Source organism: Mesoplodon bidens (genome assembly GCF_964165515.1).
Source record: "Mesoplodon bidens genome assembly, chromosome: 3".
In the NCBI taxonomy this organism is placed as follows: domain Eukaryota; kingdom Metazoa; phylum Chordata; class Mammalia; order Artiodactyla; family Ziphiidae; genus Mesoplodon; species Mesoplodon bidens.
The window spans coordinates 46,748,922-46,762,475 of NC_138178.1; the positions used below are offsets into that span (position 1 = coordinate 46,748,922).

Sequence of the window (13,554 nt, forward strand, 5' to 3'; positions counted from 1 at the left end):
TTCAATGGAAACAGAGTTAGTAAACATTTTTAACAGAAATATTATTTTCAAATATAAAACATTTTTTAAAGGTTGCCATTCTGCTCTTAAAAGAGCTTACTTTCTGCTTGCATTTATGAAAGCTAATTAATGACTTACTGGTTTAGTTTAGAGTGGTATAATAAAGTGGTATTTCTCTTTGGACCAAGTCCAGATTCTCTTCTGGTGTAGCATTTCACAAAAATCACATAATCTTAATATATACATGGTATTAGGGGTTTAACTAATTATGAAATCAGTTTACTGTGTGGCCCTGTGAAGATATAGATTCAGTGTCTCCATTTCCGACTGCCTATTCTGTAATTACCCTGGTGACATGAACTATGTCTCATTCATGTTTCCATTTCCAGCACTTGACAAAGAGTCTTGCATACAGAAGGCAGGGAATCAATGTTTGTTGTCAATGAATATGTGGAAGGGTTATCTATATTATACTATGAAAGAGCCATGTAGTTAGCACTAGTGCTAAGTATAAAGTTCAGTAGCCAGAAATACAAGAGAGGAATTCACAGCTTCAAGGAGAGTCAGTTTTACATTTTAATTTTTTTCCTAGTACTCTTTAAATTAGGGGAATTTAATAAAATATAAAAGACATTTTTATAAAACACATTTTACATTTCTTTTAAATCTTCAAAACAATCATGTAAAGATTATTTACAGATGAATAAACTGAAGTAACTTGAACATAAAGTGAGAGAGCTGGGTTTTGAACTCTGATATTTTGACTCCAGTCAGTGCCCTTACATTATACTTTGCTTAGAACAAAACTGGAAGTCACTGAGAGAACTAAATCAACTTTTAAAATCACTTCAAACTGTGGTTTTTAGAACATTTGATTCAGTCAATAAATAGACATCTTTCAATAAGTAGCCAGGTTTTCCAAGCTTGAGTTATTATGGATTTACTATGGATTCTTATGCTCTGAAGACTGCTAGAGGGAAATACCTATTCTCAACTTTTTGTCAAGAAAACAAACCTTGCAAAATTTAAAACTTTACTTCCATTCTATGTAATAATTAATCTATCCAGGTAGATATACAGAAGAAAATGGAGAAAGGGGAAAAAAAGGGAGAAACAGATAGAAAAGAGCAATTCCATGATTGAGTTACAATCTAATATCTGAGAAAAGCAGATTTAAAAAAATCATTTCAAAGGTCTACAAAAGAAAGAGCCACTTTACTAGCACAATTACACATTTTCCATAAGTTTAGCAGTATTAGATAAGTAGCCAAGATGACTGGAAATGAATGCCTGGAAATAATTAATAGAAGGTTTTCTTTAAAAAAGAAATTCTGAAAGCTAAAAAAATAAAAGTTTTCCTCCTAAGCAGAGAGGATTATGTACCAGTTTTCAACAAGGATGTTTGTTGTTTCACAGTCTTTAGATAGGAAAAGTCAGAACTACAATCAAATTCTGACATTTGAGAATTATATGAGGTGCAATTGAACACTGTAATAAAATGCCATCTATCCAGCAGTTTGGAGGAATATACTCCAAGAACTATGAGCCAAAATTACAAATAACCGCAGTACAGTTAGTACAGTTAGTGGATTGCCACTAAAACTCTCAATGATGAGAAGATTCCACTGATATGTAGTTCCCAGGGTCTCCTGTAAGTAGCAGCAGTAATAACAGTACTAACAGCAATAACAGCTGGAGCAGCAGCAGGAACAGCAGTAATTAGTAGTAATATTAGCAGCAGCAGCAGCAGATAGAGCAACAATGGCACCAACAACATGCATTTATTGAATGATTATTTTTTGTCAGGCCAGTGGCAAATAATTTTAATTATTTAAATAATTTGAATTATTTAAATTAATAATTTAACATCCACAGATTATCTCTATTTCTTATAGCCACCCTGCAAAAAATTATTACATACCTTTCACTAATGAGGAAGATAAGGTGAAGTAATTTTCACAAGGCTACAGAGCTGGTTAGATATACAACCAGGATTTAAACCTGGACTGCCTTATTTTAAAGCTGTATTCCTTTCCCAACACTACACTTCACAGAAGTAAGGATAAAGATACTTTTCAGTGTGAAGGATTAAAAACAGTAGATTCCTACATTTCAGTAAATGATATAGAAAAAGAGATCACAGTAGCTTCTCCATGTTTGTAGAGGAAGGTACAGTCTTCCAGGTGGGCAAATACCAGTGACTAGAGTGAGGCCGTAGAAGGATCTCAACATCAGAGATGTGGGCTGAAAGACGAGATGAACCACAGTGTGGTCAGTATAAAGCAGTATAATTTAGGGGAAAAAATGATTTACACTATTTTTAAAGACAGAGATTACTAAAATGAACCTAGGATTCATAACTATTCCCTAAAACTACAAGTTTATTGCGCTTCAGACACCAAAAATCTAATTTTATGACTAATACATGCTTCAAACAATTAGCTCTTAAGAAAGATTTACTGGGTTAGGAAAAGAAAGTTAACATAAATGATTTGTGAAAATGATATGAGATGGTTAGAATGAAAAGCAGGCTGAAGATTAGGATAATTCTATCTGAATAAAATGCAGGCAGAAGTAAAATTATGAAAAGTAATAAGAGTAACAATGATAACTTTACATAGTGCTTCCTATGTGACAATCACTTTCTAAGTACTATATACGTATACTAACTCATTTAATTCCCTCTACACTTTATGAACAGGTACTGTTGTTTACATGCATTTTACAAATGAGGAATGAGGCAGAAGTCTGTAACCTACCCAGAGTCACACATGTTCTAGTAAACAGCAGGGAAGGAACTCCAAACTAGGCAATCAACTGCAGAGCCTACGCTCTTTAACCACTACACCACACTGTACCTTTAAGGGTCTGAGAGGGTTTAAAATGAAGCTGGCTATCAAATCACCTAATCTTAGTATCAAAGAAGTTCTCCTGAAGCTGTTTAAGTAGGAAGTAAAACTTTAGTATATAAGAAATTCCTTAACAGATAATAAAAGGCTGAAAATAGTCTCAAGAAAAGTAGGTAAGTGGGTAGATTGATAAGCTAAGCATAAGGAGTTACAGAGAAGCTAGAAACAGATAATGAGAGATTCTTAAGCTTCTTAGTGTGAAATCATGTAAAGTAACCATACTCCCCAACAAAAATATCTCTTGCTGCTATAATCAGAGGTAGAATAAACTAATAACTGGTCTGTCCCTGTTATGCACTTATTAGATTTTACAAACATAATAATGAGGATATCATTTTTCTGATATAATTTCTAAAAATATGAAAATGTACATTGCTAGCCTCTAGTTACAAACACTATCTTACAAATGATTCATAAACATAAATGAAATGTCTAGGAATCCATCTTAGGCAGCACTACACAACTACTTTTTATTTCCCAGTTCATAAAATTTGAAGGATTACTCCAGATCAGTATTCTACACACTATTCCATGGAGATTAAGAAGTGAATAAGTATTCAAAGAAAAAAATTCTAAGGTCAAATAAATATTCTCTTAGACATTCACAAGTCACATACAGCATGAAAAAGCCCATATCAAAGAATCCATTTAACTTTAACTTGCATTGCCTAAATTTATTTGACCATGGAAACTTTTCCCCCCAACTTATAAATTATGGACATTAGTTGTACAGTACAGAACCTGGGAAAAAATGACCTACTTACCTTCTTTAATAGAAGTATAAGAGAACTACTTTTACAAGAGCCTATGAAAGAGTTAAATGTGCTGAGAAATAATGTGAACATTTAATTTTCTCAAGGTCAAAGAGTCCCTGTTTCTGCTACTGGGAATAGGATATGTGGCATTCTAAATCTTGTCATAAGAACAAATTATGACAATGTAAGTATAACCAATATTGAATAATAGAATCTCAGAAGTCTAGAACAAGTCAGCACTCACATTTTACAAATAGGGTAACTGAGGCTCCAAGAACACTGCCACTCCCCTGGTTTTCTTTCTATACCATCGGCCACTCCTTCTCAGTTTCCTTTGCCAATTCCTTCTCATCTCCCTGACCTTTTATTGCCAGATTCCCCAGAGCTCAGCCTGTGGATCCTGCCCTTTCTCTCTCTCTACTGTATCCCTTGGTGATCTCATATAGTCCCATGACTTTTTTTCACTGAATTTTAAATTTTGGTATAATTGTATATTCACATGCAGTTATAAGAAATAACACAGAGAGATTCCATATTCCCTTTGTCCAGTTTCCCCAATGATAACATCTTATAATACAAAATAACAGTAAAAAATTATAGCACAAAAGCATAAGCAGGATGTTGACAGTGATACATATACCAACCTTACTCAGTTTTCCCCAGTTTTACTTGTATTTATTCCCATGACATTAAATGATATTTACAGCTTAGAACAGCCCCCTAAATTCATATAGGTGAATGCTTATGACATCTCAACTTGCATATCTAACAGATATCACAAACTAAAATATGTCCCAAATCACAGTCATCATCTTCCCTCTCAAATCTATTACTTCTAGTCTTCCCTATCTCAGTTAATATCAATGCCATCTTTGCGGTTGCTCACACTAATAACTGGAATCATCCTCAAAACTTTCTTTCTTCTACACTTCACATATAAACCATCAACGAATTCAAAACATGTCCCAAATCAAAACTCTTATCACCTAAACTGCTAGCAGCTTAGCCTAAATCCCCACCATCTCATACCTGGATTATTACAATAACCTCCTAATTAATCTCCCCGATTTTGTCCTTGGTCTTCTACAGTTTATTCCGAAGACAGCAGCTATGGTAATACAGACACTCTTCTGTATTTAAAGGTTTTCACTGATTGTGGTTTTTATTGAGGTATAAAACACTCCTCTATTCAAAATGCTCTAATAGCTACTTATCTCATAGTAAAAGGCAAATTCCTTACAATGGTCCATAACGTCCTATACACATGGCCCACATTACCTTGCAGGCCCCAACTCCTACTATTCTCCCTCTTAATCACTTATTTGCAGCCAGACCAGTTTCCATGCAGTTCTTCTTTCAGGTCTTTACTCAAATGTCATCTCTCTGTGAGATCTTCCCTGACTACCAAATTTTAAATGGCAGCCTCCAAACTCCCACCCAGTACTCCTTATCCCCCTTCCCTATGTTATTTTTCTCCATAGTATCGACCACTATCTAACATACTATGTACTTATTTACTTTATATTGTCTGTCTTTCACCACTAAAATGTTCATTCTGTGAGGGCAGAGATTTCAGTCCATTTTTCTGCCAGGCACAAAGCAGATGTTCAAGAAATATTTGCTGAATAAACAAATGAGGCCCAAAGAGGTGAGGAGTCATGCCAAAATATCATAAAAACAGGGCAAGAATCCAAGTCTCTGTAGTTTAGCAGTCATTTTTTCTCAAAATAGCGATGGACTTAAACTGAACCAATCTCATTTTTTATTCAGTGGTAACCAAAAGCACACATGCATGAAATAGCCATTTCTGATCAGGTGAATAAACTATTTAGAATAACCTGATGGCAAGGAGGGATTAGACTCAAGCTAAAACTCATTAGCACAAAATTAAAATATGACCAACTGCCTATAATCAACAAGTTTTGTACTAGCTGCCTTAGGTGTTTTATTTAAATTATTTTTTTAAAAAGGAAGTTATAGGTGATAGAACTTTAGGAGTTTAAACTTTAAGAAAATGAACTTGATAATACTATAAAACAGAGTCCTATAGAAGAACACAAAGCAGTACTCCTACACTGCTATATCAAGAATACAATTTCTCATATTTTTTAACTACAGCCAAGGTAGAGCAAATATCTATAAATGAAAATGGAACTTATGTTAAAGATGTAAAGAAGTTGTTTCTGGGCAAAATTTTTAGATTTTTTAAAAAAACTGGGTAGAAAGAGGTGAATGACAAAACTTCCTAGAGACAGATAAGGAAATAAAGACTAGCATAACACCAAAGACACCTACTGAGAGACAAGCCACTTCCAGAGCTTTTGAAAAATTATTCATTTACCGTAGAAATTAGTTTGGAAATTTAAAACTAATGGGTTCAAATTTTTTGATTATTAATTGCAAGAAGCACATTACATAATAAGTAGTCATCTATACTGGCTTTAAATCTGTTTCAAAGTAAAACTGAGCAAGTTCTGACTTCAGAGTAAAAAAACATGACTGAGTCATACTTCCAGAGCCTGCCTAACCGTTATGGCAACTAAGATCACAGAAGGTATTTTGCATGTCATTAAAATTCAATAAATTGGTAGAGTATAAACAGTGACCTTTCAATTGTGCCAGAGGAAAAAAAGCAAGATGCACTAAGTAGATACAGCTCTGTGTACAGGCCAAATAATAGGGCCTCCATGAAACAATAAAGGCAATGCTCCTATTTATATGATTAAATCTACAGCTTTCATATGAAATTCTTTATTAGTAAATAATTCCTGAGGCACTTAAACAACAGAATTTTTATTAAAACAAAATAATAGCATCAAAACTGTTTATTAGAGCTATAGTCAATGTAACTAAAATAAACAAATGTCAACTTTTAAAAATATATATATGTAGAAATATGTTTTATATATGATAGAAACAAGTACATTATTGGCCCTTATATTTTTTAATGTTACCACTACCCAAAGGAACTATTAATAGCTAAGTAGGTATTATGTATTAGATGTACAAATATGTAACTTTAAAACTTGTTTTACTGTATAAAAAAATACAACTAAATTTTTAAAAAACCTTGTTTTAAGGTCTCCAAGAATAGGTTTTGTCAATTCTTTACACCTTAGAACTCACAATTATTAAGATAATATTAATAATATTAATCCTGAAATAAGAATGGATATAATAATGTCTAATGGTCTGAACAACAACCAAATTAAAAAGCTATAAATAAGCAGCTATAGGAAATCTGTAGAGAATTCTAGGGAATATCTTGGAGTTCTTAACAAAACAAAGCAAACACTAAACAACAGTTTTAAAGAAAAGAATATAAAAATAGACATCAATACATTTGGAGAACATAAAACCAAGCTATCAAAATTAAACTAAATTTAAAAAAAATAAAAAATCTGACAATTGATGTTGTTAAACAACTATGAAGTTACTCCTGGGTGATACATTTTAAATAACAGTAAAAATAAGTGAAATTTTGGAACATAATTGTAGAGACCTGTTGTTCCAAGGATATGAAAAATAACCATTTCCTAATAACCGGAGCTTTTGTATTCCTTGGATGCATTCATGTTAGAGGAAGATTAAAGGGAAGCAGCCAGAATGATTAAACTTCAACTGGGACGCTGAAGCACAGATTTGATTTTCTTGGCCAGAAGTGACCCACAAGCTTAAGATCAAGAGCCAAAGCCCCAGTGGGAAGCTGTGCTCTATTTGGTGGGCCTTGATACCATCTCTGGCTATATCAACATCAGCCTCATGGAAGGCCAGCCATGAGAAAAGGGAGTCTCCCCAAGATCTGATTTCCTGAGACCACAACCTAGAGCAGGTCCCACAGTCAAATTAGTCACATTCCTTGGAAAGAGAGAACAGGCATCAGTTGTGTCCATCGAAGGGGGACACTGTCCAGGTGTACCCTGAACATTTTTTGAAATCTCTGGGCTGCTTCTCCATCTGAAAAATAAGAAAAATAGCACAATGACAGACAACGAATGAGGAAAAAGACAATCATCTGGCCTAAAAAACTTAAGACTTATAAGAAATTAAGAAAGCAGACAAAACAGACAAAAAGACAAACAGCCATATCATTTGGAACATATTATTCTGAAGTCAAGTACAGCAGAGAAAAACACAAATTATTTTAAGCAAAGTAAGAAATGACCATAGCAACAAAAGTTATTTTTGGAGAGAGCCAACTGGAGAAAAAAAAACGTATGTTAAGATATGTCAACCTGACACAAAGATAAGGTGGAATAAGAATCTAGTCCCATTTGAAGCTGAAAAGAGCTGAATAATGAGAGCTAGTGTCATGAACTTGGCTGCTTAACTGCCTTTGTGTAAGAAAACATCTCAGAACTTTGAACTTAGGAAATTCCAACTTGTCTTGCACCAGGTCACGAGCTCCATAGAGCAGGAACCTATTTCAACAAGCAGCTTTAAAAAAAACAAAAAAAAACAAAAAATATTTTAATATTTTTCATTTCTGTTAATGGTACATTTAAAAATGCAATAGTGCTAAAATCCATCGAAGTAAAATGCACTGAATAAAAATTAAACTTACTCAGAAAGATGTTCAGAAGTTGGGATACAAACAGAAACTGAAATTAGAAGAAAAGTATTATATTTAAAACAGCATATGAAATATGATGAGTGAGAAGAACGATTTCGTAAAGAGCACATACTGTGGCTGACCAATAATACCGGAATAAATATCAAAAATCCAAAGTAAAACAATTTTATATACGTACCTTTCTCTATTACAACTTGACAAGCATGAGTTTCATGTTGACTTAAGTGTGTAGCCATATTATCTAAGCCAGAAACATCAGTTAGGAAATCACAATTAAGGCACACTAGAGTAATGCCCCTATAAAAAACAAAGCAAATAGTATAAAAGAAAATGTTTTTATCTTTTATGAAAATCCACACACCAGTTCAATGAATACTTTTCCGTGATTTGCTTTTTGTGTCATAACTGTCATTCCAATTTTTGTTATATAAACTTGATATAACTGAAATGATTCTCTAGAAAATGTCATAGTCATATTCAAATTATACTACCATTTATTTACAGAAAGTATTTTTGCTTTATAAACTTTTCTCTCTCATATCAGTTACTGAAAGCTAAGAGTCAATAGACCTAGAGTCCAATCTTGGCTCCACTAACAACATGTGTCACTTTGACAAGTCAGAGTCTATCTGTGCCTATGCCCATCTGCAAGCAAGAGTTCAGTATATATAAATGTACAATATAGACATTAGTCAGTGTATATTTACTAAGGCTGTCGTTACACATACTGTACTAGTGTACTGTATTGTGAATACAATGATGACCAAAAAATACAGTCTGTGCTCTAATGGAATATTTATCTAGTGTTTATCTAGGTGAGGAAAAAATTAGAAATGTGAAGGCTTTAAAAATAGATCATTGTCGTAGCTGCTATCATTGTATATTATGTGTTAAAGATTTTCCTATATATTATTTAGTTTATTCTCACCACAAGCATCCAAGGTTGGTATTATTCTCATATAACACTGAATTAACTGAAGTAGCTAATTCACTATTTAAGTCCAAAGTCTGAGTTCCTCAGCATCCCAGTACTCTGAACTGGCCCACTTGCTTGGACCTAAATTACTTGTTCCCTTAACAAAACTTCACTGAGTACTGTAGTTCTTAAAATATGTAATGATTATAAGTTTTCAAAAAGGTTAGAAAGCAATTCCCGTAGTCATCAATACATAGTCATCAATACATTTTTTTGAATTCATGAATAGTTTTTATGCTTATTGGATCAAACTGTGCAGCATTTGCTATTTGAAGTATGTAAACATAATTGGCGTATTATAGTATGTAAAATTGGTCTTAAGACTCTAATTTAAAATGTGTTTAAACTTTTAGCTTTGAGTTTTATTTTAAAATATTAAGCCTGCAAAAATATGCGAATGTTTCAGAGAACTTAGAAAGCCACTATGTTTAATTTATTATGTTTATTAGAGTTAAGCACTTGGGAGCTTGTGGGTCAAGCATCTGAAGAGCTGTTTAAAAGAAAATCAAATATATTAAACGTATAAATGATGTTACATTGTTTAAAGGTAACTGAAGTGTAAATGAGACTTTAAAAAATTCTAGTCTGTTCAGTTTAAATGAACTTTATCAAACATTATTTAAAGGCCCGATTGAAAGTGATTTTTTAAATAAATCTATCTATCTATCTATTTATTTATTTATTTATGGCTGCGTCGGGTCTTCGTTGCTGCACGTGGGCTTTCTCTAGTTGTGGTGAGTGGGGGTTACTCTTCCTTGCAGTGCATGGGCTTCTCACTGAGGTGGCTTCTCCTGTGTGGAGCACTGGCTCTAGGTGTGAGGGCTCAATAGTTGTGGCTTGCAGGCTCTAGAGCTCAGGCTCAGTAGTTGTGGCACACAGGCTTAGTTGCTCTGCGGCATGTGGGATCTTCCTGGACCAGGGCTCAAACCTGTGTCCCCTGCCTTGGCAGTCGGATTCTTAACCATTGCACCGCCAGGGAAATCCCAAAAGTGATTATTAAATGTACTAGATTTCTAAATGGAATATTTTTAATCAAGGAAAGTTAAGATTTAAATACTTAAATTTAATAATTACAATCTTTTTCTATTAACAAACTGCCCTCAACAGACACTAAAAGTAGTCTCAATGGTAAGTAGCTAAATGCCTATTCCACTTGACATAGTTAATTGGACCAGGGATGGAATGTCTAACTCAAGCCTTCTCTGAACAGGAATTTGTAATTGGGATATATAATCACATTTCTTGATATGGGAAAATGTGGGAAGCTAGGAATACTATGTTTGGGTCATCAATAGAGAAAGCTGGTCTACACAGAGAAAGGAGAATAGAACCCAGGTCCAGAGAAAATAACAGAGACAAAATCATCCTGCTTCAGCAGGTCAGACTAGAAAGAAGCCGTGTTAGTAACTGATGGCTTTCTGTTTCCCTCGTATGTTCTGGCTGTATCTCTTCCTTCTAGGGGTCCATGAGGGTCTTTGGAATCCTGCTAATAAATTATTTTTGCTTAGGTGGAAAAAAAATAGATCATGTAATGTGATCATTGGTATTGTCAGTTTATTAACAAAGCATAAATACATTTCTGAAGTTCATCACATACATTAAAATTTTAAATGTTTTACCAATATACAAATACAAACAAATAACATACCTTAGATTGACTTCTCCCCTAAAGCTCTAGTCTAACAGTCTGCTGTATATTTTCCCCTAGATGTCATACTGGCACATAAAAAACTGACCTTCATGTACTTCCTTCCCAAATTAACTTGTCCTGACTGGCCTTTCTTATGATGCCATTTCCTCTGAAAATAAAGCTCAACCTATAGTTATCTCTGTCTCTTCTTCCTTAAACAGTCAGTATGTCAAGCATTTTATATCAACAATTTATTGAGTACTTATTCTGTGCTAGTCTAACAATTTTAGACATACCATCTCATCTAAATCTAAACAACCCATAAAAGGTAGATGCTATAATTTATCACCTTTTTAATAGAGGATGGAGTTAGCTTAGTAATTTACCAAGGACACAGAGCTGATAAAGATCAAGACCAGGTTTGAAATCAAGCACTTTCATTCCAGAGTCCAGTTTCTTAAAGATGATATAATACTATCTCACCGTTCTAACCCAAGTCCTTACTAGATTATTCATAACTACCACAAAAGTCCTAATCAATAGGATTCATGCATCTATAATTCACCCTATTGTTAAAGGTGAGAAGAAATTCAACCTTCCTTCAGTTTCACTCAATTCTATATAAAACATCAAAGGTTGTCCAGTGCCCTCCAAAATAAGTCCAAACTCCTTAGCCTTATTTTCAACACTTTTACAATCTGGCTCTAAGCTCAAAACTATTGCCCCCGATTTCAATATTATTACTATAACTTCAATGGTCCATTCATTTACTACTACCATTCCCCCTCTGTACACCTTCTACTTTTTCATTTCTGCACCTCTATTCATGCTATTCCAACTCAAATGCACCTGTACCTCTTCTATCAGTATAAACAATACTCATCCTTTAAAGCCAAGTAAACTAACACCTATGTAGATCATTCCAAGTAAAGTAATCTCGCTCCCCTTTGAAAAAAAACCAACCATCACTGCACTTATTAAAATCCCTCTTGCTTTATTGTGGTTATTTACATTCACCTCTTATCTCCCACCCAATAAAATGTACATTCTCTGAAGGGTGGTTCCAAGACTTCTTCATTATTACTATTATCTTTACAGGATCTGCTACATTATAGACCTAATAGATACATAGTAAATAGCTAAAGAACAAATATTCCATTCCAATAAAAGAATAATTACAAAAATTATTGTTCTATACAATTATAAGTTTCTATGTTCCATTCATACAAATAGGCAAATTTTCAATGTGAGACTTATTCAAGTTGAGAGAAAAACATCCCAGGGCTTTAAAATCATATGATTCATTTAAAAACCAAACACACAACTGAGCTTAACAACAGTGAGGTGAAAATCAAAAATCTCATCTTTTGAATGCAATAAAACTCTTCATTCTTATAAAAATTTTCTGTATAGGCAACCTCTAATATAGCTTAATCTATTTCCTTGAATTCAGTAAATGTTTTAAAATTAGTACTAATATATTTTTAAAACTGAACCAAATTTTTCTCTCCCTGTGAGCTACTGGTCCAACATCATAGATGGGACCAATTGTCCACATAAGTCATTTTCAATACATACATTAATTTATTCAACAAATATTTACTGGGTGCCTAATAACTATCAATGCCTGGCATAGACAAAAATCCAAACCACACACATTCTAGTGAGAGGACACAGAAAATAAACAAAGTATACAGTGAATGAGATGATAAAAGATGATCCAGAGAAAAATGAAGCATAAAAAGGAGATAAAGAGCACTGGGGTAAAGCACAGGAGAAAGGATAAAATTTTAAATCAACTGGTCAAGGAAAGGCTCACTCATCAGAATAAAGACCCAAAGGAGATAAAGGAGCTAATCATACAAAAATCTGGGAAAGAGCAAACTAGTCACAGAGACTAATAAGTACAAAGGTCCTGAGACATAATATCATCCCCTCTTCCATCTTTTCCACTAACCCAAAATATCAAAACAAGTATTGGTTAACCTTATCTGTATAGATTAGCTTGGTGCAGCAAAGATACTGATATTTCAGGTAGCAAAGGCGACATGAGCAAAAATAAAGAGGAGTGGGGTCTAAAGAATTCAGAAGAATATGAAAAACATGGTGCTCAGTGAACTCTGAGTTAAGTGTGTGGTAAAATCAAATTCTCAATGTCTTCAGAAATATTCATCAACAGTTCTTTCTGCACAGTAAGCAAGTTGTACACCTCTCTTAATTTGAAAAGGAAAAAGAATTATACAGACTACATACTAATTTCAAGAATTCCAGTGGTTTAAGAAATTTACTTCAAAACTGAAAAAGTGTTAGTCACTTTACTACATATTTTAGGTGTCTTTTTTTTAATCAAGTATTGTTGGTCAGCCCTATTTTTGTTCTCATTTTACAGTGTAAATACATGAAGACTTCATCTTGACACCATTGGTCACCCCTGAAACAAATTTAGCGAGAGAATATAGACTAATCAGGTACTTTGTAAAACACTCTGGCAGTTCCTCAAAGGTTTGATATAGGGTTACCATATAACCCAGCAATTCTAATCCTAGATATATACTAAAGAAAAATGAAAAGACATGTCCAAACAAAAATGAGTACACAAATGTTCACAACAGCAATATTCATAACAGATTCAAAGTTAAAATAACCTAAATGGATAAACAAACTATCATATATACATACAGTGGAATATTATTCAGCAATAAGAAAAAGGA

General features: G+C 33.5%; 1 protein-coding gene across 9 annotated transcripts in view; it reads right to left on the reverse strand.

The window, feature by feature from the left end:
* ZNF280D (zinc finger protein 280D) overlaps positions 1 to 13,554 on the reverse strand; it is a 122,126-nt gene that overhangs the window by 29,090 nt on the left and 79,482 nt on the right. For 7 of the 9 annotated variants that reach the window (XM_081227376.1, XM_081227378.1, XM_081227374.1 and 4 more), the window contains 2 exons: positions 8,416 to 8,534; positions 8,229 to 8,265 (listed from right to left, as the gene is read on the reverse strand). In XM_081227376.1, coding sequence (XP_081083502.1) covers positions 8,229 to 8,265; positions 8,416 to 8,534 — 156 coding nt within the window. Of the gene's footprint in view, positions 1 to 6,224; positions 7,622 to 7,654; positions 8,102 to 8,228; positions 8,266 to 8,415; positions 8,535 to 13,554 lie in introns of those variants that run through there. The other 2 variants (XM_081227380.1, XM_081227382.1) reach the window with 2 other exon arrangements.